General features: G+C 40.8%; 1 protein-coding gene across 1 annotated transcript; it reads right to left on the reverse strand.

The window, feature by feature from the left end:
- Window positions 1-2: 2 nt before the first annotated feature.
- On the reverse strand, window positions 3-27,394 carry LOC131558722 (cytosolic phospholipase A2 epsilon-like). The gene is made up of 21 exons (XM_058806705.1): window positions 27,311-27,394; window positions 26,691-26,798; window positions 25,077-25,149; window positions 17,414-17,550; window positions 16,981-17,112; window positions 16,608-16,648; window positions 15,735-15,777; window positions 15,110-15,173; window positions 13,602-13,762; window positions 13,305-13,397; window positions 12,628-12,665; window positions 11,813-11,969; window positions 11,210-11,346; window positions 10,527-10,749; window positions 9,232-9,346; window positions 8,413-8,550; window positions 7,477-7,584; window positions 6,193-6,384; window positions 5,556-5,722; window positions 4,027-4,210; window positions 3-3,208 (listed from the first exon to the last, which is right to left on the reverse strand). The coding sequence occupies exons 2-21, from the start codon at window positions 26,715-26,717 to the stop codon at window positions 2,970-2,972; spliced, it is 2,469 nt and encodes an 822-aa protein (XP_058662688.1). The 5' UTR covers window positions 26,718-26,798; window positions 27,311-27,394; the 3' UTR covers window positions 3-2,969.
- Window positions 27,395-27,993: the final 599 nt, after the last annotated feature.

Below are 27,993 nucleotides of genomic sequence, written 5' to 3' on the forward strand. Positions count from 1 at the left end.
TTTTCTCCACCCCTCCCTTCTCCTTGGGCTTTATTTTACTCCTGATTTTCAGTACCTCTTCCACCCCGGCAGCTTCACTTTCTCCAGTGTGGGGTCTCTTCCACAGAAACCAGTCCTCCATGAACTTCTCCAACCCGAGTCCTTCCCAGAGGCAGCAATTCATCACAAACGGCTCCAGGGTGGGTCCTTTCCATTGAGGTGCAGTCCCACAGAAACACACCCTTCCAGTGTGGGTCCCTGCCAGCAAACCTGCTCCAGTTTGGACTCCTTTTTCCATGGGCCCACAGGTCCTGCTCCTTCACAGGCTTCCCACAGTGTCACATCCTCCTTCAGGCACCCACTTGCTCTGTGTGGGGTTCTCCAGGGATTGCAGGTGAATATCTGCTACACCATGGGCCACCAAGGGCTGAGAGGGACAGCCTGCCTCACCATGGCCATTGAACAGCCAGTTAAATAGTTATTTAACAATTGTTTAGCATCAGGGGAATCGCAGCTCCAAAGTCTAGAACTAGTCCTCCCTCACTGACCTTCATATCTGCAGGCCTGCTTCTCACATGTTCTCACTCCTCTCAGTTGATGTTGCACAGGGTTTTTTCCCATTTTCAAACACATTATCCTGGAGGCAGTACAACTGCTGCTGATGGGCTCGGCCCTGGCCAGAGGTGGGTGAGTCTTGGAGCCAGCAGGCATTGACTCTGTTCGAGATGCGGGAAGCTTCTGGCAGCTTCTCACATTGGCCGCCCTCATGGGTGCACCCTGTGCTGCAGGAACCTGGCCCTGCAGAGTTAGCACAGCCATGTCCAGCTGAGGTAGGGAATGACTGGACCACCCTCTGGTGGTGTAACACCAGCCAGAAATTAAACTCTCGATAAGCCACCCCCTCTCCTCCCTCCCATCCGGTAAGGGAGGGACAAAAGGAGAGATTTATGGGTTGAGATAACAATTTACTGAAAGCAAAAAACAGTGGGATAAGAAACACACAGTAACGGCAGAAATATTAGTAACAAAAGTATACAAAAAGAGGTGTTTTACCCACAAAAGATGTGTTCACTAGCTCAGGTTCTTACAAGGAAGGGAAACAATGGGCCAATCTCTAGGCCTCTGTCACCTCTCCTACCCAAGTTCTCTCTGCAGGAATTTTCTCCACAGGAAGTGCTGCAGGGCATGGAGCTGGAGAGAGCTCATCTCAGACATTGGCTGTCAAGGCTGTCAAATGCCTCTGCTTGAAGAAAATCTAGTAGTAGTGCCAGAATTGGCACTTGGGACAAAACAAGTGTGAACCTACAAGACACCATGCCAGTGGCTGAGGAAAAGGAAACCTTTTCTGGTTTCCTTCAGATCACCTGAGATTTTAAGGTGCATCACAGATTCTGAGATGGGACGTACAAAAGGTAAAGCAGGCTGTACCAGACATCTACAGGGACCTGTTTTCATTGTCTCGGAAATATGTGTTTTCCAACCAGTATGGGGCTGGTAAAATCAGGAAGGAGCAGGTGCTCACCATCACTGAAAAATTCAGAGGCAAAAATCACAGTATCTAATCCTGACAAAAATATTTCCAACAAGGAACAACAGTTGAGAATTGAAACTGCACCAGAGTTCCTCGGGACCTGCAGAATTTACAAAGTTGGAATTCCAATAGGATATTGGAACTTTGCAGTCGTGGGAGGACTTTGACAAATAAAATTATATCCTCCCTGGCAGGCATTAAGGAGTCAATCATGATACCCATTTTGACAGTTCAGGTACCTTAGTTTGAGCTCACGAGCTCAAATAAAACAGTGAGCAGGATTTCAGAATATAAGGCAGAAATTATCCATGTACCTTGTTGGAAAATTTGTGGAAAGAATATACTCTTCTATAGCTCTTGCCTACTTGTTTAGGCTCTGAGGGACTCCTGTAAGGCTTATCTTGGCTGACCCTTGACAAACTCCTAGATGCCAGCATCTGCCTTTCTTTCACAATGTTTCTTCATGTAAAACCAGTAAAAATCAACTTCTTAACCAGCTCCAGATCTAGAAAAGAATACCTCTCTCTCTCTCTCCAGTTACCTCTAAGGAAGAATTCACCAGAAACAGAAGCTCCACATCTCTCTCTGCTGGACCTTTCTTGGCCTTAAGTGGGTTTGAGTGTGGGATACACTGTGATGCAGTGAGCAGAAAATTGGTATCTTACTGCATGTTTCCAGTGTCCAATTACCGTACATCCTGCAATCCCCTTCACATGCTCTCTGATTTCAAAATAGTTCAATACACTGTACTGAACAAGTTCCAGATGATACTAAGCAAAATTGCATTTCAGGGAGATACCTTCAGAACATATGTGTGATCTGAGATAGGACACAGTTGGTTGTGAGAGGAAATAGCAATAGTCCTTCAAATCAAATTTCTAAGTTTGGTTTAACTGATAAGAATAGATGGTCAAAGACCTAAATGGCCACTGATCCATATCTCTGTTGTCCAACACAAATTTGAAAAATTAAACATGCTTCATAAAATATTGATTTCATGACAATTTATGAGCAAAAAGAAGCACGTGGGAAACAAAACTCTTTAAAGGTAGAAGCCCATTTCATTCAGGTTATTAAAACTAAGTAAAATGTTTTAAACTGATACTGCATGGCAATCACCTTTGATGTCTGAAGAGGGCTTTATGGTTTTGCTACCAATAGTCCCAAGGCCAAAATATTTTGCATATGAAAAAATATTAGCAGCTAGGCACCAAGACCATAAGAGATTGCAGACAAGGAGAGCTAATGCTATTTCCCTATCACACACAGCTGAATCTTCATCTTTTGAACATCACAGTGAGATGGTATTAACAACAGAAACTGCTGAGTTTAATACCACAATTCTGGATAAGATTGAGAAGGTTACTTATAAAGCTATGGCCCCTGTCAAGAATGGTGAAGTATTTATCACAGGTATGCTGTCTTGGTAAATGCTTAGTGAGGGACAGGGAAGTGCTGTTCAAGCAGAGGGCTGTGCCTGTGATGCTGGCTGGCTCAGGGCTTGTTTCTTCCGTGCCACAGCCATGCGCAAGGCCTGAAGAATCATGTTCTCGTTGTTCATTATGTTGTAATTAGCCAGCTTCAGCAGCTTGTTGAAATCTTCTGCTTTCAGCGAGACCTCCCTGGTTGAGTATGGAGAGGAGAAACTGGAGATATCAACTTTGCCCTGTTCCATTTCAGCAGCAGTACGTGTCATGCCTGTCAAGAGAAAAAAGGAATGTGTCTGTATAGTCCCACAGAAATACCATACTTTGATAGGTCAATAATAATTAGGGAGAGATCATAGATGCAGTTACTATGAAGATAAGTGCAGTGCTATGATCTCTGAGAAATCTGCTTCAGAACAAAGCCTATTGGAATAAAACAAGTGTAATTTCCATTGCAATCAGCACCATCTACTGGCCAGCTCACGCACATCATTTTGTGAGGTCACCACTGCCCGAGGCTTACCATGCAAATTCTTTGGTACAACACAAACTGAAAGGAATAGAGATATACGGGACAAGACGAAGCAGAATATTCATTGGCCTGGATACCATCTTAAAAGCAAAGTCTCCGTCTCAAATACTAATCCAGAAGGACACTTTATGTACGATTGCTTTGATATTCCAGCATATTAAATCAGCATCTTAAATGGCCTAAATAGTAGGCATAGTGGCCCTTCACAGAACCAGTGATTCTCACCTAGATCTGAGTGTCATAAAACCACACATAATTTGAAAAATATGCTTTGTTCTATTCACTAAAGTAAACTCTCAGAAATTACAAGAGGAGATTAGTTTCCATTCTTCTAGTTGAGGAACACATTTCTTCTATTCCCTGAATTGCACCAAGACACAAATAAAAATATGCACAAGACTTCACCAGATTTTGCAGTTTGAATCATCCCATTTTGCAATCTATTCACTTGTTTGAACAAGCAAACAAAAGGAGGTTCTGTTGGATTGAGGGAAAAACACCCAGGGAGTGGGAATGTTCCTTGAGTCAATAAAGTTACCGGGGTACTGTTAACTTACCAGGTGCTACATATTTTTGAAAAGTGTCATTCACTAATGGAAAATAAAGCAGCAGAGGAGCTCCTGGGGTGTCTGCACCATCAAACATGTAGCACTCTTTCAGGTTCTTCTCATCATCCGTCAGTCCAATGCAGGGAAATGGAATTTCCTGCTCTGCAAAGTATTTGCAAGCCTGCTCCAGGGGCTGGTCAACAGCAGCAGCACAAGGAACAGAAAAAAGAGCAAAGATCAGACTGCTGCCAAAGCCCAGCAGTTCATGCAAAGTTGCACGAAACAGACTGAGAATCAGACAGCAGAAATAACATGGACACATGCAGCCCCAAGGACTGCTATTCAGTTGCCTGAGGAACCATTTGGAAATAGTCTTTCAGGAAAACACCTAATATCAAGATGGCAAAGAGAGTTTAAACCTGTACTAAGGCACATCTCTAAAATGAGAATATGATGTAGAAACAGAACAGATAAATTCAAAACACTTCACAGACCATTAATTAAATGAGAACTGAATGAGAAAAAATATGCCTCTAAGCAAAACTATATTTGCAGTCTAAGGCAGTAGGAGTCCCAGTCCCATTATCTGTTTATATAGCAGGATAACTTGTGCATTGACCTCAGTAAACTTTAGCAGGGTTTTAAGACCAATCTACCCATGTCTATAGCTTTGAATTTTAGAAATAACATGAGACTTTCAAATAACATGCTCTAGACCTCAAAATATAGCACTAAAAACATTCATCAGAAAGCCCATTTGTGGTGACCAACTTTGTTAAAATATCTAACAAAAAAGTATCACTTCATTTTGAATTAAGTATTTCCAAAAGATTTCAGACTATAAGAAAGAAATATAGTTGAAGATATTATCATTTCCACTGAAGTACAAAGACAAGTATTTTTCATGTGTAATTGCACCATTTAAATGTTTTCCACTTGAACAACTGACAGAACATTCACCAGTGAACTTTGTAGTTAAATACTAAATACTGCTTTCAAAATGTATATAACCATCTTAACCAAATTAGATACCTGCAAGAGCAGTAAATGCTCAAGTCCACCATTTAGGGAGAAAAAATGTATTTATTAAAAAAGATAAAATAGAGATGAAGAAATCCATTAATCACTAGGCTGTTCTTGCTAGAAAATCAACATTAAAATAAAAAAGGAAGAAAAAACTCATGCATTTATAAGCAAAATGCAGATTAAATTCAGCACTTGAATAACAGACATTTCCCAACTATATTTGTGGTGTTAAATATTATATATAAGACCATAATAAACATTGCAGCAAGGCTTTCTTAACTTCACTTTGCCTGTTTGTGTTTCACTGGTGAAGAACTTAGTGATATTTCAAAAGTAATTTGAGAAAAATACACATATTTGCCTCTCTAGAAATTTCCATTCTTTTTCAAAGGTTTGAAAACAGCATGTTACTAAATTCCACTAAGTTCCATGTTTCATAGACACCTGTTTGAAAGTAGTGGAAAGCAAAGCAAAAGCTGTTGTGAAAGAAAATCAGTTTTGAGATTTCTCACCAATATCTGTGATCCACCTGTGTAATTTAAGTGTATGATGACGTCCACCTTCCGCTCTGGTCTCAGAAGGGGTGGGTAACTGGTTTCAAAGAAGAAAGCTGCATCCACCAGCTCCAGGTGTTCAGAGTTGCCTCTCAGGTCATTGGGAGAGGTGTCTAGCAAAGTGTCTTAAGAGTAAAAGATTCAGAGCTATTAGGAAACTGCAAAAAGGCATCTGTCAAGTTAGAAGGCAAAAGGAAGGTGAGCTTCCCTCCCACCCAGGATTTTCCCTTTGCGCCAGAGTAGGTAGCATGCAGCAATCCTAAAGCTCCTTCAGCCTCTCCACTCATATTTTGTTGTGTTTCTAAACCCATGAACTGCACTGAAACCTACACAAAGGTTGCCTTATATGCAGAGCTCTGTCCGAGGAATTTTTTTTCCTGGGTGGATTTTGAGTACCCAAGGACTAAATAATTGAACATTTGTGTTACTGAAAGTGAAAGGTGTGGGTAGTTCCTTCATTCTCCCTCTTCTCAGTGAGCACTAACAGGAAACCACAAAACCCACTCAGTTCTCTTCGGGACATGCAAACATCCCACTAATTCCCAGCCCCTGTGCCTGCCCCAATGAGATTTGTAGGCAGGGGAGCCATCCACACCTTTCCATTTTGTGAACTGTTCATGCTGGATGTACTCATTGTGCATCTGGAAGCCCCTTAGGAAGTTGTGGTACTTGGAGACAGCGGGGCGATCCGTCAGGATGTCCCGGAGCGTGGTGGAGAGGCCGCTCGTGGGAGTGAAAACGCACGTGGCCATCTCATACGGCTTCTCAGGCAGGTCCGGCTGTTCCTCTGCAGATACACAGCACAAATGGCATGAAAGTGAATTATAACCATAATTAAGCAGAGGCTAGACACAAAGAGGAGAAAGGGTCACTGGGTCTTCTGTAATCGTGTGTTCACAGCTCAGCATTGCATGATTTTCCCTGTGACCTGCTGTGAGTTTCAGTTAATTTTGTGACAAAAGTATAAACTTGTGTTTTCTAAACTCTGGTTGATTACACATGGCAAAAAGAATATGGTTCTCATAAAATAATATGACATTGGTACACACTGAAGTAATTCACTTTTCCAAGCAAACAGCAAACAGGGAAAATAATTTTATTAATACATTTTAAGGGATTACGGCTTTTAGGTTAAATATTAAATTTAAAGCTTATTTTGAAAAGCATAGAAAAATTTCAGCATTTTAATTTCTAACTAAATATTTTTACTTTTAAAAAGCTAGATTGCTCTATTTGGTTCAGTTGTGGACACCTGAATTCAACAAAACTTGCAAATTATTTATATAAACTCAAACATAAGACTTTGGGGATATTTTATGAAAACATAGTCCGCAGAAATGTGGCCCAAGTCTATTGACCAACTTTGCTTGAATTTTGTTATGAAGATGCTCATGAGTATTTCCAAGGAGTGTTCTTTCAGCATGGAGCTGCTTCTCTCAGCTGCTGTAAGAGCTCCACCACATTGAACTTGTTTGTTGTCTACTAAGTCTTTCAGATTTTGAGGGAGGGATGTGCTGTGCAGGGCAAGGAGATATTGAAACAATCGAGCTTCTTTCTGGCTAACAAATAGATTACATGAGGCTTTGACACAAGTATTTCTTTCCCAGCTTTTTAAGGACAACACTTTAGAGACCACCATATGTGTCCATCCCTATCTCCTTTACATCAAGGCCTGTCTGATGGTGCTTTTCCTTCTTGTCACAGTCTCACTATCTAAGCAAACCACTGATTATTCAGTAAAATCAAATAATGTCATTTTTCTGGTATATCCCATACCCAGAGACTGAGAGAAACAGGATGACAGAAAAGCTAAAAAAATGGGAAATGTGAATACAGTTGCCCTTTTTAGAGGGGTCTGTAGGAAAGTATTTTGGTTTACCTATTTCAGTCACTTTGTCCTGGGTCCACCTGTGCCAGAAGTCTTCTGAGTTGTCAGCTGCATGCCAGGCATCCAAGAGATTTTTGGAGAAGATACTACTCCACATTCCTAGAAAGTCAGAGAGGTATAATAAGCAATGCAGATGTAAACACAAGTTCTTTTAAAACTGCCTTCTGCTCCTTCCCCAGCTCTTCTCTAACTTGTTCAAATTTCTATTCAATTTTTGTGTAAGTTCATAATCTGTTTCAGTAGTAGACTCCAAATGCAAACTTATTTAGGCAAACTTATTTCAGAAAAAAAGTCCAAGTCTTTTCCCTCTCACCGTGTTTTACCTGGAAATATTTTTAATTCAATTTTCATGTTCCTATTTTCAATTCCTTTTTCCTTTCATAAAGAAATATTTTTCAGACAGCTCCTTCTCTGACTGTCCTCTTTCTCACCCCACTGATTTCTTTACAACATTTTATTTGGCTTCCAGAGAGTATCATATATTTTCAATTTTGAAAAGTTTTCGCAAGCTACAGGAAATGAGTGCCTCAAAAGCACTCACAAAGTTACATGACAACGTCTTTGCCATTTTAGTTTATTTTTCTCTTAGACCAAATGATAAAACCATATTTGCTGACACGGGCAGTTGAATGAGCCTCAGGAAACATAGAATCATAGAATACCCTGAGTTGGAAGAGATCTGCAAGGATCATCGTGGCCCTGCCTAGACAACCCCAAGAATCACACCCTGTGCCTGAGAACACTGTCCAAACTCCTTTTGAGCTCAGGCAGGCTTGGTGCTGTGACCACTTCCCTGGGGAGCCTTTCAGCTGACTCACCCTGTGCCTCTGCTGCCTTATGCTGACAGCAGCAGGTTTCCGGGGACGAATTCCTGAATCGTTGATGTTTCTATTAAAATCTTGTCACTCCCCCAGGTTGGTGAGTTACCTTGCATGAAGCAGATTCGTGACTCAGGGATCCTCTTCATCAAGCGGCCCATGAAGAACTCACTGCCAAAATCCTCAGCGCGAATGAAGGCGCCGTATTTCAGGAAGCCCACCTCGTACGGCGTGAACTCCACCCACTCTGCCAACGCATGCACCAAGGTTAGCTCCACTATAGAAAACAGCCCAGCTGCCAGGTTTGGAATCAGCCTCTCAGACACTGGCTCTCATAAGAAAACGGACTCAGCGTGTGTCCTGAGCAAACCCTGCCAACAGCTGTTGCTGAACCAGCAATCACACTGTCCCCAGGTTTGTGGAAGGACTATGTCAGGGCTGGAGAAAATTCAAATTCTTCTTTATATTTAGTGAGTACAAAGTTTTCTCATGGAAGGTGGACTAGAACTCACGTTGACTTCTATTGCCTTTAGCCAGCTATGAGAAACAGAGTAACAGAATAGTTTGGATGGGAAGGACTTTAAAGATCGTATAGTTCCCATCATGGACCAGAACATATACTCAGCAAACTTAAAGGTCTAGTGAATTACTTTCTTGAAGAATTAATATCATCTCTGAGACTTTGTCACAGAATTATGTTGTGTTATTAGTCTGAAGTTAATACCTGAAAATAGACAATCACATGCCAAGAGATCTTACAAAATATTGAACTCTTGACATGTATCATGCCCAGTTACTCATTACATTTCTGAACACTGCTTCTCTGGGCTTGGAGTGAGAATTTAAAACAATTCATCATTATTTACTGTATCCCCACAGTGTATCTCCCTGGGTGAAAATATAGCTGTTTTTACAATTGAAACATTACCTCTGAAGTCTTTGGTGGCAACTTTGTCCTTGACATTAAGGGCAAGGTAGATGGGCAGTGGGTTCTGACCTTGGTTCACTGCCTGACGTTGATCAGAAAGTCTGTGGTGGCTTTTCTGGATTTGAAAAAAAACCCAAAGAGTTAGCTTATAATCAGTTCCTTAAAAACATCAGCTTATAAAGATGAAGACATCATTTTCCTGAATTCGCTCCTAAATTTACTTCCATGTGCTTGAATAACAGAGGACAAGAAAGCAGGAACAACTTCTGTTAAGATAACTGGCCATGTTCAGCTTTCAGTATACAATGACAGCAGTGAATCACTTCACATTCTGTTCTAGCTTTGTATGGTTAAATGTAAGTTAGAATATACTGCATATCTGGGTAATTCAGCTGTTATCATATACTTCATCTGTTAATGATAAGAGCTCTTCAAGGCAGCACATTAATGACCCTTCTAATCAAGATTTCTTTTTTTAAATACTATATTGAAAGTTAAAATCCACAGAGGAAAAGTCCTTGAGCTGTCCAATACTAATGACTTATACAGGAAATGGAGGTTTTGAGTATACTTCAGCCAAATTAAGTTCTAGCAAATTTTGCTATGTAGCACTGAGGCTGGAATCACTGTGTGGATTATATGAAATGAGAGTATTTATTCTTATCTGTTTCATCTAAAAAGTAAACCATGTTTACATAATTTTGAAATTTTTTTCAAAAAAACTTTCCAACTTTTTTCCAGATATCATCAGTCTGGAGAAAGTTTGGAAAGTTTTTGCTTGTATCGTTACAATAATATTAGAAATTGAAGATTCTGGGAGATCAAATTCAAAATAGCTGAAAGGCACCCACTGTAGCTAATATATCTCACCAGCTCTGGATCTATATACTTTCTTATCACTAAGTCACAAACTGCTGAACACAATGGGTATATCTGCAGTACAATCAAGTTAAGATTGCAACTTGTGCAAATATTGCAGCAGTGGAGAGATAAAATCATAGGATCATAAAAAACACCTAAGAACCTTAAAAATTTCTTGCACAGCAGTAGTGTTAATCAGCAGTATGCTTACTTTTGAGCTAGTCTGAGCATTTCTGGCACATTCCATCACACTTCAGGCTCCAGTGTAGACATACACTCTGTCTCCAAGATATTAATGTAAATAATTGGTGTTCTGCCTATGCACCAAGTACAGTGTTACTGGCCAGGTGTCTCTTCCTAGGGGTATAGTTTCTTGCAATGGTTGTAAATATTAAGTCAACAACTTTATGAGAAGAAAGATGTATAGACATTACCCCATCATTTAACATGGCTTCAATCATGAGCCCCCACAGATCAATAAAAGATGTTTTATGTCCTGCTTGGGTCCTTTGGCTCAGCTCTCTGTAATAATTCCTCAGACTTTTCAAGCAAAAAGCCCCCATCTTGCACTTGGCTGCTTGCTTCCGTGCTTCAATAATTACTTCCCCAAGATCCTTACGCGACCATTCAGCATCTTCGTATAGCTTTGTCATTGTCCTGCAGAGAGGAAACACAATGGAATGCAGGGAGACATTACCAAGATGCTTTTGAAACTCAAAGAAAACCTTGTAGAGTTTTGGATGCATATAATTTTATCTTTTAGTTACTCTTCTCTTTGAGTTTACTTTGAGCAGAAATGAAAGTCTAAAGGCAACCAGAGAAAAATCACTTAATCTGAGATGCAAGACAACAGCTGTCAATGCTGTTTCTGTCAAAGAGTAGATAACAATGAAAGATCATTTTCCGTAGGATTAAGGATGTTTAACTTCCAATAAAGTCTCCTCTTTTGGTTAGGGATGGATCACGATGCTCAATAATTCTTTCATAGGTGACTCATAGCCCAAAGATGGAAGCAATAACTCAATTGATCACTTTTACCCTTTCTGAAACCGCGACAGAACATAGGCTTTTCTTAACACAACAAGATCCAAACAACAGTATCAAAATGATTCCTCACCATGTTGTGCCAGATGAACCACTGATGTATGAAATACAATCCAGAACACGCAACTTTTGGAGACCCAAAATGCTGCCATACATGGCAGTGAGGGCTCTTATGCCACACCCTGCAGTGGTCACAGCCACTATAGGCACCTGTTTGACACAAAAAAGAGCAGAAAGTATAGATGAAAGAGTGGCATTAAGGCACAAATAATGTCAAAAGATTACAGAAACACAAAAGCAGCATCCAGACACTTGTAAGATAAAACACATAAATTAAGAGATAAAGCAACATTTCTCTATACTGTACATCCCTGTGGGATAAACTAGGTCTTGGCACTTCAGAGAGGATTTTTAAGAAACACAAACCAAACTATTGGTTTGAAATGCCTTCAACTAATTCACTTGAAAGCTGAGTGGAAACACAGATTTTGCTCATCTAAATAGACAGTTTAACTCTCTAGCTGAGACTACACTGGTGGCAAAGTGCCCTGGAGAATGAGCTGATGTTAACAATCCTCACTCCTTATCCAGATGGAGGTAAAAAAATCATCCCTTATCTCCAGGCTTGAGGGAAAGGAGAGAGAAAAATCTCCCAAAAGTGCCCTTAACTAGTTACCTCATGCTCTTGCAGATCTTCCTCCAGATGAAGAACGTCCTTTAGTGCAGCAGCAACTACCTTCTTTCGGTTTTGCAGGAAATTCTGTTCATCTGTGCAGAGGTCAAACCCCAGGCGAGCATCAAGGTTTCTTGGTCTGAAACACAGACCCTGAGTCCTGAGACCAGGGCACAGATATTGTTGTATTATTAGTCACTGTGGACAACTCCAGCTGTGCTTGTGTGTGTTTACAGACCAGTTTGTGGACAGCATAATGTAATAAATGGGGAAAAACAGCACCACAGACAGGCCTCTGCTAATTGCTGTGGCTGAAAATGAGAATGTAAATAGGAAGGCAAAGCAAATCATGACACTGTTGTGGTGTCTACTACAGACTTCTGGTTTTATTTGCTCATATAATTTATTTTTCAAGTTTCAGTAGTGCTGCCATGCATCCTGTAACTAGATACAGGCACTGCAGCTGTGATATTAGAGAAATAGCTACCATGCCTTGAAGTTATTTTGTTTGTATAATTCAGAAATGTGATTTCTTTGTGGAGCTGCTTTCTCCATCTTTTGGCACAGTAGTGCACACAAATCAAGACCTCTTGCTGAGACGCGCTAGCAGCTTGGAAATTTGGAGGACAGGGGACCCATTATTTAATTTGCCATCAATTAAAAAGGAGAACCTCACAAATAAAAGCCTACAACCCACGATGAACTCACAATCTGCTGCCATCTGAGCCTGCATCGACCCCCACTGATTTAAAATGAGCTTTGTGTAGAAGCAGATGTTCCCCAGTTACAGAATCAGGTCTTGCTGGAGACTCACTTACCATTCATTTGCCTTTGTGTACAAGTCAATTGTCCTGTCCTGAAAATTGCAATACAGACAGTGTAAGCAAGCTCAGGTTGTTACTCCTGCCCCTCCCTCCCCCAACTCCACCTAGGGCCTGAATTTCACTATCTTTGAATTCAGCAATGTGGCTGGAGAATCTGGCCAGCAATGGTCTGGACTGTGAGAGACCTTCACAAGTTCCAGCACAATCTGGGTTGAATAAAAGTAAGCCATTCACCCAAGCTAGGTGGGCTTAGGGCTCTTCAGCTTCTCATAGTTTAACATTCATTATTTGGAAAGGTTTTTGAAAGCTGGGCAACTGAACCATACACATATGGATGATCTCTATTTTATCTTCTACTTCAGGCATTCACTTTGCAAATATAAGTCCTAATTGCCACACTGTTAGGGTGCATACTATGTTGATAAACATACACATTAGACATGTCCTGAGGAAGTTAGTTTAAACTCAGAACAGGATTTCCCAGGGCATGCCTGGATCCCGCAAAACAGAAGAAAAAGTAACTGTTGCATAGTTGCAGAGCGACTGTCACTCATACCTTACACCACTGCATGCTGTGTCTGATTGGAACTGAATCATTGAGCTCTAAGACTAACTATCCACCGAACTGAGTGGTGTTGGGCTGTTTCCTGCTAAGAAAGACTTGTTCTCACCTCTCCTATTGATATTTTCTCTTGTATAGGAAGCGAGTTCAGAGGTAGAGTCACAGATTCATTCATATCCCTTTCATTTTGACTTGATATAGACTGGAAAAAGGGGTAAGACAAAAATAAACAAGTTACTGATTTGACCAAAAAAACAAAAAAAAGGGGGAGAGGAAGAAGATAAAAGCAGTCTCTCCTGTCTCACATACATGCACTAACCAATTCCCAGCACACACAGATCTGCACACGCACTCAGGTCTTGGAGGTCCCCAGTGAAAGGGCTACATGTTAGTGGTGCTCACGTACCCTGCTGAGGCGTCTGCGCCGCGGCAGAGCCACAGTGAGCGCTGACTGATTGTACTTGATGTAGTGGAACCTGGCCGGGGACGTGGGGCACAGGCAGGAGCTCAGCGTGTGCGTCTGGGTTCCTTCATACGACCCGTCCACAGTCAATGCAAACTTTCTCTCTGAAGCAAAGGTGTTCAAAATTAAGCTCTTCAAAAATAGTGGATAATTTGCTTGTACAGTAATGTAATATATGTTTTCCTAAAGTAACAACATCAATTTGATACCCAAACTACAGGAAGAATAAATAGACTGATTTATTTGAGGGTTTTAGAGATGGTGTACAGAACATGTCATGTAGTGACTATTGCTACAGCACCACTGCACTTCCAAATACATGTGATAGCAGATACTACGGCTCTGTTCATTAGGTAATGATTTACAATAATAGTTTGGGGAGACACTCTTCTGAAAGTCTGAAATGTGCAAAATACCTTATTATTACACCAGAATAATGTAGTAATATTATATGCTATCTTATTGCTGAGATACTTTGTAAATTTTGGACTTTGGGGAGTAAGGTGTTTTTTTTTAATCAGACCACAGTTCTCTTTCATATCAGTTAAATCTCAGTCCCTCTATCATGTTTCTCTTTCCTTCAACCTGTAATATTTCTTTTGAAATATTTCTAGCACTTAAATAATGTCTGATGGTTTTTTCCTTTCATGCCAAAAGCATCTGATATATCTGTTGCAGTAATAAAAAAATGGCCTTTGTGCAGAAAGATATCAATCCACAAGGTTCAAGGTGAAATATATTCTGTAAAGCTACACAGTCCAAAGTATATAGTCAGCTTTCAAAAGAATTACCTCACTAAAACATTTTCAGTCACATCTAGCAAACTTTTTCTCTGAACTCAACTGGATCATCCAGGTGCTTAAGCAGTGTGCTAGATTGGGGTCATCATGAGATGTTAGAAGAAGATAGTTGAAAAATCGAGTAGGAGGCACACAGCTCCACAAGTATGGGCTTGACATGGCAGTGATACACTGCTTTAAGTGTTCAGTAAATGTCTTTCTCAATATACTGTGTCTTGTGTTTCACCCAGTGGCATGTCTTATGTTGTTACACCTAAAGTATTCTATGAAGTTAGGAGGTAAAAGAGGCCCAATTCTCATTCTGCCCATTACTTTGTCCCAGAATCCAGAGACAACAGGATTTACTTCAAGTATAGGACCCAAAAAACCTCAATTCCTTGCACAAATGCTTTGGAAAATTGTAAATATCTGGCAAGGTGTCACTAAAGAGGAAAATATTTTGTGGGGAAATTAGACCACATGCTCATGTCACCAAATTCAGGAATAATCAGAATATTTTTGATCAACTACAACCATCTCCACAGGCCACTGGCATCAGTGAGATTTTGTGTTGCATCCTAAATAATTTTAAGACCAGCATATTCAAGTGTGAAACACGGAGTGCTTCTGCCATTAAGTGGCATTTGCTCTGTAAGTCAGTGAAAGGCTCACCCATAGTGTCCTTCCTCAGCCTCCCATTGTTCACCTGCACGTCCAAACAGGAAACCTCACGGGACTGAAAGAGACAGCAGGGCAAGAGACAAAGGCACTCACTGTCAGCAGAGATCGACCTCATCTACTACACTCGACCCATGCCCACAGGGCCTTGGGGCACAGACCTCAGGGGAGAGGGGGTGCCAGCCTGTAAACTCACTACCAGGTCTAGGGAGATGGGATTGGACTTCCCCATAGGAAATAACAATGCACAGAGATGAGGAAAGACAAGGGATCTGCTCGCTCTGTCTGCAGGAATGGCCCTGCAAGGGCCTGCGGGAGGATCAGCCACAGGAGAAGGCTCTCCAAACAGGGTGCCCAGCTCTCCCCGGGCAGAGGGAGGCATGTCATACCCCTGAGCCCAGCTCAGTTTAGGCAGAGGTAAGCACTGACAGTCTTCACTGCTCTAAGCTCTTCCCAGTGTGAACTGGGACCACATGGGACAGCCAATGCCAACACCAGCTGTGTTGTGTTGGACTTGGTCAGTGCCTCCATGCCATCACAATGGCCTGGTACCTTTAACACCAGCTTTGCAACAAGCATTCCCATACAGAAGGGAAAAGGAGTATGAAATAAAAATTACCACTAGAACGCCATTAGTAATAATGTTTTCAGGAGGATCTGGACTGAAAGACAAAATGGAAAACAATCAATTCAAAACCAGCACATTCATATTTTTCTCTTTTACTGACTCTTCTTTAAGCATTATTTCATTATCTTTTAAAGATAAAGTCTATCTTTGAACAGGCAGCACAGATAAACAGAATCAGAAATTCCACATGCATATTCAATCCAATTTGTCTCTCACAGGTTAGTCTGAATTTTGCAACATTTGTGGACATCCACCAAACAGAGAAGTTCCTCAGTGTATTAGAGAGGATAATTTTCGGACACACTGAAGACAATGTACACAGATGGCATAATCACACTGTTGCCCAAAATTGTTCAGTTCAAACTGTAGAATCAGAGCTAAAAATTTGCTGAATTCATCCAACATGTCATAAAAAAGGGGGGGGAAATACCATTTGCCTTAAAAATCAGCAGCACAAGGACTGATCGACATGTTTATTCTTTCTATAAACTGTACAGTCAGCAAAGAAACAGAAAAAAAACCTAGTTATGACAGAGCAAACATCTGGGATCTCACAGTAAAGAGGGGAAACTTAAAACTTCCTCCTATGTAGAATGTGCCTTTCAGCTTGATGAACAGCTGCCATCAGGGATATCTCTATGCTCCCACTAGCACCTGTACTTGCTTCTCTGTGTGTCTGGATGCCCAGTGTAGATGCATGCATACCAGGCACCATCATGCATTCTTTCTTCATTAAACACTGTACCCAAAGTTACCTTCTGTTCTATTCAGATGTTGGCAGTGTTAGGGGGCTGCAAGTGTGAACTAATTTGTAGCAGTACCCCTGTGTTTCCATCTTACACTTCCAGCTTTCGTCTTACACACCTGCTCTCCATTGTGAATTCAACCTCCAGCTCCTCTTTTCCCTGCAAAAGAAAATTAAGGTAGTCACAACAGCTTGGTATCCTGTGGAGAGAGATACCCTACAGGAATCTGTGCCCTTCAGCGGTCTCTATAAACCTTTTGTTGCTTCACATGCCACAGACCTAATTTTCTTCACATTGTACCTGAAATACTTCTAATATCGTATACTCCTAGCATCTTATCCACTAGTGTAGGCCTTGCAGGACAAATGGAATCCATACTGCAGGGCCTCTTGGTGACTGCTCCCCCCTGCTCTCTCTTGGCATGTTCTCCACACAAGCATATTCTCACCTGACCACACCCTCTTTACTTTGTCTTTGAATTTTATCCATACCTGTGGATTCAGCTGGAAACTTAGTTGAATGTTTTCTCCAAGCTGGATTTTGGAGACATCAAAGAAAACAGTGAGGAGATGGTCATCTTCAGTTACTTTGTCCTCATCACAAACTTTAAGCTCCAGAATGTTCTGGGGAAAAAAAAAATAAATATGAAGGGTTTAACAAATATAACATGCTACAGATATTTAATTTTAGCAGTAGGACCTTGGAAAAGAATGAAAAAATAGAAATATTGCAGTTTCTCTTTGTGTACTCTATTGACTGTGCGGGCAGATACAGTCTTAGCAAACCATCAAAATATAAATAAGTACAGTAAGAGAGTATGGATACTGCACAAAGGATCTCAGAAGGACCTCAGAGGGGAAGGACTATATGGTGTGCATGGTATCTAGTAAGAATAGCTGTTGGAGGTGTCTGGAGCAGTCTTACCTTAACCTGGCTCTGAATGGTGAAGTGGAAGGTCTCGTTCCATGTTGGGTTCTTGCTGTTCTGGACAGTCTTGGTGCGGAACTGCTGCACTGAAGCTGTTGGCAGGCTCAGGCTCACATAGCAATCAGACTGACTTACTGTTGAAGACAGGAAAAGCAGGAAAGCAATGGTCCAGTGCAACAATCTAGTCCCCTGTAAGGTGGGCATTTTTAATCTCTGTACACAAAGCAATACATAGAATTCAGGCCTGGCATTAGCTAAGATACCATTAAGCTGCTGCTAGAAAACCATCTTGCTTTACTATTGTGTAGGCCTGTGAGTGTGTTCTTCTTAAGAACTACTATTTTAGAAGTCCCGTGGAAAAAAAAGTAAACAATCAAAATACTCAGTTGTGTTGCTGAAGAGCCATCCATACACACAGGGGCACACACAGCGTAGCCTCACAGGGCTGGCCACCGTGGACATTAGCAGCTGTGACAGGGGCTGCACATGGACAGAGACCAGCTCCTACACACTGGACTTCCACAGGCAAGCATGAACATGCCTTTCTATGTCCAGAGTAGGTCTGGCTGTAAGTTCTGTCCTGTCCACTTCCTGAGCATCCTTTCTTTCCTCTAGGACCTCTGGCTGCCAGCACAGAGGAGGCAAGAGTTTGTTTCATTTAAGGTTCCCATGAAGCCAAATTTCTGTCACAGAAGGCACATCTTCTACCAAGGCACCTAATTTCAGTCTGCTTTTTTCCCTTATGAAAGTTAAAAAATGAAACACTCAGGAACAGAGTTTTTAAAGAAAATATAAAAAAATTCAAGAAAAGAAGATTAATCACCTGTGGAGAAGAAAATATTGAATTTAATCTTCTCTAAAGATTATAGGAAAGGCATTGAAGTGTCAAACAGTTTGATGGATGACATTTGCTTTGAGAAGCAGCTGTACTGGGGCAGAGTTTTCAGCAATAAAGCTGTGTTTAAAAAAATGTATTGCCTAATGTCACCATTTTCACCTACATCTCTGTGCCTCAGCCAGAGTGGCAAAGGTATTTGCAACACTTCATGTACAGGTGGAAGCTTGTCTGTTCTTCCCAGCCCAGAATGAGCTGACATTGCTTCTTTGCACAAAATTGCATTGCTCTGCTGTTTCCATTTGGGGCATGTACAGGTCGTAAAGTTCACCTGTTAATTTTAATATTTCCAGATGTAGTGAGGGCAGCTTCAGTGTTTTTATTTTCCTTTCTCTGCTGAAGTGGCCACTTGTAAAGTGCAGCTTCCCACCTGAACTCCACGTAGGAGCTTTTAGTTGGAAGGAGTGGTTAGCAGCAGTCTGCAGGGCTTGCATCATCAACAAGCACTTTCATTCTGAAGTCAGAATAATCTACTGACAAATATATTTGTCATCATTATTAGGAAATGAAAAAGCAAGCATGAATCATTAGATTAACAATCTTGTGGACCCACACTCAAAAGTCAGGGATGGTCTCCCTACAGAACATGATCTCTTAGTTACAGACAAGAACCTACACAAGTGCCAAAGATAGCATGGGGAACATTTCCATAAATGCCAATCCCATTAGTAGATTTATGTTTCCTCTTTTTGTGATACCACATACTCAGGCATTCCTGCCATCACATAGCAGACACACCTTCATCTGAACAGCATCTGAATAGGCCTAACTCCTGTCACCCTTCATTTTACTATCAGACTTGACTTTGGGAAATGAAAAATAATTTACTTGACTCCCCATGTGTACCTCACTAATTAACAAAATCCACCTTTTTTCTGTCCCTGATTTCTCTGAGGCTTAAGTCATGTTTTCTGAGTAACTCTGAAGGAAAGAAGAGTAACTTTGACTGATGAAATAGTTTTTGTATCTATTAAGATATTTGATTTCTAAAAACACCATCAAAACACATAACAATCTAATAATTCTAAAACTCCCAAAATTCTGTGTGCATAAGGAAATGTCCCTACAAAAATCTTTTTTGGCACTTGGGAAGCCCTGACCCATATTAGCACAGATTGCTGTTGGCTCATGTCACCACTAGGAGAAGGATCAGAAGGATCCAAATGGGTAAGTCTATGGGTAAACCAAAGTTTATTTCATTGACATTTCCCAATTAGTAACACATGCTCTGATTTCATCTGTTGCAAAGAATGCAGTAGTATTTTGAAACTCCATTAATTATTTCTTGTCTGTAAGTGGTCACTGTCTGCTACTGCACTGTATCATCCACCTTTGAGAAATAACTACCTGTCAGACAGCAGAGCCCTGACTTCTCATTTAATCTCTGACTTTCCCTGGGAGATTTCTGACAGCCACTAAACAAGCGTGCTTCCCCCTTCCCATATGCAAAATGCATTTGGTGATGCCTTTTGCACTTCAGAAGTGTCCTCTGTAACCTAATTACCTCTTGTTTATAAATTATTTTCCAGCTGTTAAGAGGGAGGCATTTACAACACCCAGAAAACTTTTTTACACATACTGGACACCTCAGGCTGGTGTTCTGCCTGACCACCTCCAGTTATAAGCAGGTGTGTGTGTGTGAGAAATGGCACTCCACAGCCCGTCCTGTGCCCTGCCTGGGGGTCTCACTGCAATATCCCTCTGCCTTTGCATGCACACACACAAGGCTCACACTGCCAGCCACGTGCGAGCAAACCCCCAGCACCCTGTGCGTCAGCCTAACCAACACCTAACTACAGCAACCGAGCTCTGACAGGATACACACAGCGCAGCATCACACCAGGGACCTCTCGGGTCCCTCCCCTCCACCATGACACATTAACAGCTGTCAAACATGCTTGGGATGGCAGCCATGGTATTCCTGTGGGGCAATATCCGGCCAAAAGAAGGTGTGGCAGCAGGTATTTATGAAAGCATGGTCTCCTTGTCCACTTATTACACTAAGTGTCTAATTATCTTCCAGGATAATAGCAGGCAGGACTGGATCTTAATTGTGTGTAGGAAGCATTGCAACAACATGACCCATGCTAAAAACACCATAGCCACAGCCCCATGCTGCATCCCAAACAGCAGGACACCCACACATCTGGCTCAAGCTGAAATCTCACCTGCCTCGTTGAGAGCTCAAATTTAAGCAGGGCTCTACCAAATGTTTTCTTTTTAATTACATCTCCTTTTTTAATGTTAACAGCTGCAAGCTTCAGCCCATCTGTAATCTGGGCAGAAGCCTCAAGCATCCTTCTCCTTATGGACTGCCTTTAGCTCCTCACTGTTTCTGGGAGGTAGATTTTTCATGATACTTAAGGTTTAATTTTTTCTGATTGTGCTGCTAAAAGGACCTGAACCAAGAAAGTGGTCTCAAACCCTGTTTGCCCAGAGCATCTCCTTGACCTGGTCTCCCTGCACTTGGATCCAGTCAGGTCACAAAATATAAGCTATCAATACCAGGGGAGAGGAGCATTTTTCTTCATTTTGTCCCACTTCATAGCTGAGTAGGTACCTGGCTAAGGGCAGGGGAACAAGTCAGCAGCACTGTCTTCCAGGGGGCAAAATACTAGATAATTGATGGCATTGAAACTTTTAATACCATCTTTTACATAGGAATGTGGGCTACTTCTGTGGCCTTCCAGAAGGCAATTTACAGGCAGCCTTATCAGAATTTGTTCTGTCCAAGGAGATCAGTTCCTGTCCCCAGGGAGCATTCAGTATTCATCTTGTAATAGGTAAACTTAAAGAAAAAGCTTTCGCACTTTCTCCCACCTTCCCCTTAACTATGGGTGGAGCACCCTACAAGTATCCCTAAAACTATACTTATGTAATATCATTTACATCCCTCTTTTAAACACTCCTTTGTTGAGATATTGCTAAACAACCTTGCTTGTTTGTCTTTATCACGCCACATCCTCTGATTTTATAATCATATTTCATGCAGCACCTAGAACAATAGGCTGTTAGTGTGTAGTTGCCAGTGCTTAAATGGTGAAGTAAGTAATAAATAACAATGAAACAATAACAATAGTGCAAGAGCAGAACACCAGAGGAAGTCTACATGTTCCTGCAATAAATATCATGGTAGAACACAGTTCCTCAAACAATAATGTATTTTACATACTATAATTTTTTCCTGCATCTCAAGGGACTTTAACATGAATTGATCTCATATGTGGCAGAATTGCTACTGCAATTCTGTAAAAAAAGTTTTGTTGAAAATATAAAATATACTTAGTTGTTTTATAAAATATAGTACCCAAATTTGTGTTATATAAAAGAAATCCAAAACTTGAAGTTTCCAAAATTAAAAAGCATAGTTAAAATAAAAACCTATAAAAGCTTAGAAAAATATAATTTTCTTACTAAGAAAATAATGAATAATATTTTTAACTCTATACTGGTCAAGGTCCATTTAGCCAAGGGCCCACATTCAATGTCCACTGAGGGGTCTTGGGCATTTGCAGAAAGCAGAGAACGATGGTTTAAAATTCCTCCACTTACCATCCCCATGCAGTAGCCTACTTTCACATTGTTTAACCCTTAACACTTTGCTTCTTTGCTTTTCCATTTGTTAACTCCACTTAAAGACTTAATTTCTCTGCAGCATCTTGGTTTTTAGTCCCCTTGCCCACTTTTTTTTTTGGAAGGACCTTTAGTCTTATCAAGGATGGACATCATGCCTCACATTTATAAATGGGTGTCTAAGGAAAGTGTAAGAGAGAAAATATAATTTACTGCTCTCTCAGTCCTCACAATTTATGATATATAGACTTCCTGAGCCTACTTTAACTGGATTTCTTTTTTCTTCTATGAACTTGTCCAGACTCTGCCTGCAACCTGCATAAGCTTTGGCATTCGTGGTGTCCTGCCATGGGGAACTCCCAAGCTGAAGCACATGCTGTAAAAGCCATGTCCTCCTGTTTGTCCTGGAGCTATCGTGGTTGCCCAAGGTGAGCAGCTGATCTTGAAATTTGCAAAATCTCAGGAGACAAAGCTGTGCATTTCAGGGTGGGTTGGGTTGGTGCACATCCAAGGCTTACCCCATTAGGGAATCAGGATGCTGGCGGGGGACACACCCAAATCTGGGAACTGGCAAGCAATCACAGGTCCAGGAATATCAAGAAGCCCAATGGGCCTGATGAGCTTGTGGGTGTGCTCAGTGAGAAAGGGGAACGTGAAGAACACAAACAAGGCACTAAATTCACATGTGTTATTAATGATATCAGATATGCATTAATACACAAGTGGAAATTTGTGTTATAAATTACACACTAAGGGATCAGTGGGAAGGGTGCACTAAAAAGATTCGGGGTTTAAAAAGCAAAAGGAAACCCTTTAAATTGTCTTAGTTAAAAATACTCTCTTATGCACTGAACTCCTATTAAAGGTCTTTTACTATCTATTCCATAAGAAATGGTAGTGAGGTTTTGAGATTCTCTTGTTATGGATTGATTTTCCCATCTCTATTACCTAGAAAACAGAGCAGATAGACAAATAATAAAGTTAACCTGCAGCACCAGGTTGAGAGACCTTTTAAGCACTGGATGACTATTAAATAAAATGATCTGAAAACTCTACAGAAACCTAGTGCAAGGTTAGGCACAATTGGCAAGAGATAGAAGAAGCCAATTTAAAATGTCAAAAATCAGTAAGGTGAATTAAAAGTAGGTGACACTTGCAATCTTGCTCTATCTATAAAACTTTGCAAGAAATAGAAAGTTATAAAAACAGGGCTGAGAAAATGAAGAATGAGAAAAAGTGTTAAGAAAATGGTCCTATGAGAAGTCCACTTTGCTGGTGATGGAGGACATGTGCTTCTGAGTTTGTAAGACTGTGTCAAGCTAATCTCTAGAGAATTGTAAAGATGACTGAATCAACTCAAAAATACTCCCCTGGTTTTACACAAACCAGCAAAATTTTGTTTGCATTTTTTTATCTCAAGAATCCCATTTGCTGCTTCTCAGTGGAAGTCCTATAAAGTTATGGACATGCAATTTGCATTAGCTTTTACATTGTTAGAAAAACTAAGCAGAGGTTAAATTAATTCATTTAAGCTTTTGAAATATAGGTTTATTTTATATTATACAGAGCCTGTCATTGAACTCTGTGACTTCTGTATGTCTGGCTGCATAGAAAATATGTCCTCAAATAGTTTAAATGCAAATCTTTCTGATAAATACAGCTAAAAATCTTCACACTCTGTAAAATTAAATGTTACTGGAAATAAGCAGCTGTCAGTCAAAACGAGATTTAACATTTAAATATATAAGCAAGGCAGTGCTACCTGACTGGTATGATTTTCTTTTCCTACACAATGAACATCCAAAACAAATATTCACCTTTTGCAAGTGTGTGTCCTCGTTTTTTTGTGCAAAATTTTTTCCCCTCCAAAATCACCTCTCACACAAACTTCTCCTTTATAAAGCTCTATGGGGTGGTGGGACATGGCTTGGACTGGGAAGCAGAAAAGGCTGAGCATTTCACTCCCTGTCCCATGCCCTAGAAACTTTCTAATATTAAATAGGACACCATCAAAACAAACTCCACTCAGAAAAAAAAAAAAACCAATCAGCCTAAGGATGAAAATGAAAAGCATTGATCTAGATGAGAAAAAGGTTGAAAGGAATGTTGGTCAGCTCATTGTCATGCAGCCCTCTTAATAGAACATAATTATATAAGGGAGATATCTAAGCGTTGCAATTTTTCCACACCTCTTTTTTCAGCTCAGTGTGCATGTTTGTACATTCAAATAGGTTTTAGCTGTAGGAAGGGATTTTTCTCCAGACTATAACTGACGTTCAAATATGCTTTCCATGCTGTAGAAGTAGTCTAGTCAGAAGGTTCATATAGATTCTTATTCCCCATACATTCATCAGCAACAAAGCATCTTACTGCTCTTCACTAAAAATCAGAATGAAAAACTCTTCTTCACATATCTTTGGTCTCTGTACAAACTGTTGCAGAACTTGAAGCAAATAATGTTGGAAAGGCACAAAAACATCTTGTCCGGGATCTTATTAAGTGAACAACTTTAGCTTTGTCCTGCTCATATAGAAACTTTCTGCATTCAGACCTTTCTATGTGTATAAATGAACAGATGCAGGACAATCAGCCCTCGTCTCAGACAGGAGGACATGGTTGTCATTCAAGCCATTTTTTCTAATGTTTCGCAGTTCAGATATTTATGGACCCTTAATAAATATTTGCATAACTGTAATTCTTGGGCAGTTTGTAAAAGTTTTTAAGAATAGAAAAAGCTAACTGTGAGCCATGCCTATTGCTGAATGAAATTTGATAATCCATAAGAGGTACCAAATGTGCAGCTCTGAGCTCACATCAAATATTCTTTGATAGGCCCAGGGTTACACAGGGTGGACATTTCTGTAAGACGGAACCATGGAAAGAAAGCTCTTATTGCAATCTTTCCTATGAATAAAAGAACATTTATTTGCAGATTCAAATATGAAATATTTTATGCAATCTGTGCAAACATGTTCTGCATTACAACTGGTGGCTAGACTTCAGTGTTATATGGACAAAGTTATAAGAAATACAATGTCTTCTAACTGTGTTGCCTCATCTTCAGCATACCAGGATGACACATCTTCTATCTCTCTCCTTTTAAATGTAGTCTGTAGTGTTTGTGTCACTTGATATATTCAGAGTAGTTTTACAAGCATGAGGATGCTCCAGGGGTATAGCCAAGATACTCACACAAGTCTGCTTTCCTGGCATTTTTCATCTGTATTATTTTTACAGTGAGCAAGTTGCATGGAGATGGTTCTGTCTGTTGAAAAGCACACAAAATGCATGGCATGAGAATGCAAAAAAGGAAGAACAGAAGTATAGCATGAGATAGAATTGAATTAGTGTTTCAGTTCCAAGCAACAGCATTTCTGAACTGAGGTTCCTCCTTGTGCATTGCTTTCTTCCCAGAAGGTTTGTAGCCAAGTGTGACCACAGACCAGACCTCCGACATCCTCCCTTGTCCATTCTGAGAACACTTGTGGTAAACCTTCAGCTTGAGGTATCTGACTCTTACAACCCAATCTCATAGACAGGGGTGATAAAGAACCTTGCTGTGTTATTAATACAGCTGACACACATCTTGGTCTGAGAAAATTCACAGGATGTCATATATATCCATTATATTTCACAACAAACAGCAAACAATCTAGCAGGGCAGGAATTAGTAACAATATCACGATGTAATGATGCTGCACATCAGTTGATTTTTAGCTACGTAATTACATTTTTATGTCTGATATAGAGACAGAAGTAATGGCTTTTAAAAAATGAGGACCTGGAAAGGGCCTTCCAGAGACTATCCCAAACTTCTCAGGAGGAGTGAGTGAAAGGCACAACTCTGTAGTTAATTACTTCTCTGTGAATAATTCAGCTCACTCAATCTTCCTTTAAGCAAAGCTGTGAGGAATGTATCAAAGGAAATGTTTGCAGCTTTCGGTACTTAAAGGGGACTTTTAAACAAGAGGGAGAGTGACTTTTTCCACAGCTAGTTATACGATGAGAAGGGATGGTTTTAAACCAAAAAAGATATTTTGATCAGAAATTAGAAAGAAATTCTTTACTCAGAGGTGCTGAGGCACTGGAACACTTTGCCCAGAGGAGTTGTGGGTGCCCCATCCCTGGAAGTGTTCAAGGCCAGGTTGGATGGGGCCTTGAGCAGCCTGGGGTAGTGGGTGATATCCCTCCCCCTGGGGCTGAGGTTGGAGCTAGATGATTTTTTAAGATTCCTTCCAAACCAAGCCTTTTTATTATTTTGGGAAACCACCTAAACCTAAAGGTGGTTACCAAAAGACACTTAAACCTGTGAGGAAACAGCACACTACCTACAGAGCAGGGAGTATCACTGCAACAAATACATAGATCAGTATATAACAGTACATTACCATTCATTCCCTTATGCCCAAAAACTGCCACACTTTTAAAGAGAGCTATATTAAACATCTCATATAGTATTAGTTTCCTTACTTTCCCTATGCATTCATTGACATTAGTGATAACTCCTTATTTTTCCTCTGTGCGTTGTTTTGCCTAGCCCAGTTAGGTGGAAGCAAAAAGGTATTTTTTAAAATTAATTAGGAATCTCCAAAACAATAAATTACTACATCAATAAAGTTTTTGCATTCCTGAAGGCCAAAACACAAAGTAGTCACAAAACCCAGTCAGAAGGAAACCCTGCTTTGCTCAGGATAATTCTCAGAGCTGAAGATACAAGAGGCGAAACATCCCCTCCTGGAGCAGGGCCCCTCTGCCCCCAAGGCAGCCTTCTCAGCCCATTGCTCAGCTCCTCTTGCCTTTTCTTACCTGGCTCTTGCTGTAGAACAGCCCCATTGTGGTCCTTTCCCGTCGGAGCCAGGTGTGAAACGTGCTAGTGGATGGCTCTGAAGGAGCCTCCGGCAGGCAGCTCCTGTGCTTTAAGCGGCCAGGAGCCGGCAGGCAGGTGTGTGAGTGCCTGACTCAGCGCAGCCTCACCCCGCCACCGCCACCTGAGCAATCCCGGCTCCTCCTCCTCTTCCTCATCCTCTCTGCCCGGGAGCGGAGCGCGGGGTGCGCACCTGCACCAAAGCCCCTGCCTCTGGCGCTGCAGAAGGGAGGTCTCTGCACTTATTGTGAGAGGGAAATGAAGACTGAAAAGTGATTTTTCCCTTCAAGGTTACAGGCACTGGACAAATGGCTTACACTTTTAAGCATCCTCATCGCTTTTTTGAGGAGACCACAATGCTCTTGCCCACAGGTGAGCTGTCAACCTGCAGTCCCTTGTGGGGTAGTGACTGGCGGCAGCCAGGGACCAGGACTTTGGCCAAGGGCATCCAAACGGACCAATGTGCATACAAAAGCCTTTTTATAGCTTTCATTGCTTTTAGGGAGTCCATGTTCTTTGCTTAAAGACACATATGAAAGAAACTGTGTCATCTCCATCTTACCTTCCATTTTGCTCTGTTCAGGCAGTAAATTGTCTTTCAGCCAAGCAGATGTTGCAGTGACAAATATTGCATGAAACAATTCCCCAAATCACCTGTGGAACCTGTGAGAGAGTTTGCCTTGTAAGAAAAAGTTTTAAAAGCTCAGTTTCTCAGAAATGTTGTAACTTTGTGCATCTGAGTTAGGATGCTTCATTGAGCGACCTCTAAGAGGATATATTTGGGAAAATGAAAAAAATGTTGACATCAATGTTAATTACTCCTCACGTTCTCACATACTCTTTGTGTCTTCACATTTATAAGACTTCACTGCACAGGACTCTACACAGCATGTGAGGTGGTCCCTGCCTCATTGAGGGAGTAGACAAAATTAGTACACAAGAAGTAAAAAAATGGGAGTTTGGATTTTGGTTTTGTCTTTTTAAAATCATCCTTGCTATTGTAAAAATTAACAGATCAATCAATTTCAAAATAATCTCATTTCACTTTGCAATTAATTGAGAACCCATTGATAAAGGTAACTTCAATGACATGACATAATTTTATTTCCTAAAATATTTGGCACTTTAATACATTCTAACCTAAGAACTAGATGTCACCCAGACAAATTTTGGACACATTAAGAATGGGTAACTAACAGATCACAGAAGCAGCAGTAAAAGGAAGTCAACCCAAAAGGAAAATAT

The sequence above is a fragment of the Ammospiza caudacuta genome, chromosome 6, assembly GCF_027887145.1.
Source record: "Ammospiza caudacuta isolate bAmmCau1 chromosome 6, bAmmCau1.pri, whole genome shotgun sequence".
NCBI classification, from domain to species: Eukaryota; Metazoa; Chordata; class Aves; order Passeriformes; family Passerellidae; genus Ammospiza; species Ammospiza caudacuta.

Bases quoted from the DNA above. Each gene is read 5' to 3' on its own strand.
- LOC131558722 (XM_058806705.1), bottom strand. From the start codon at position 26,717: ATGGGGCTGTTCTACAGCAAGAGCCAG. The intron at 17,113-17,413 runs GTAAGACTGCTC...TTTTTTCCCCAG, and splicing joins CCATTCAGAGCCAGGTTAAG to AACATTCTGGAGCTTAAAGT. The intron at 10,750-11,209 runs GTGAGGAATCAT...TCCTCTCTGCAG, and splicing joins GGTTCATCTGGCACAACATG to GACAATGACAAAGCTATACG.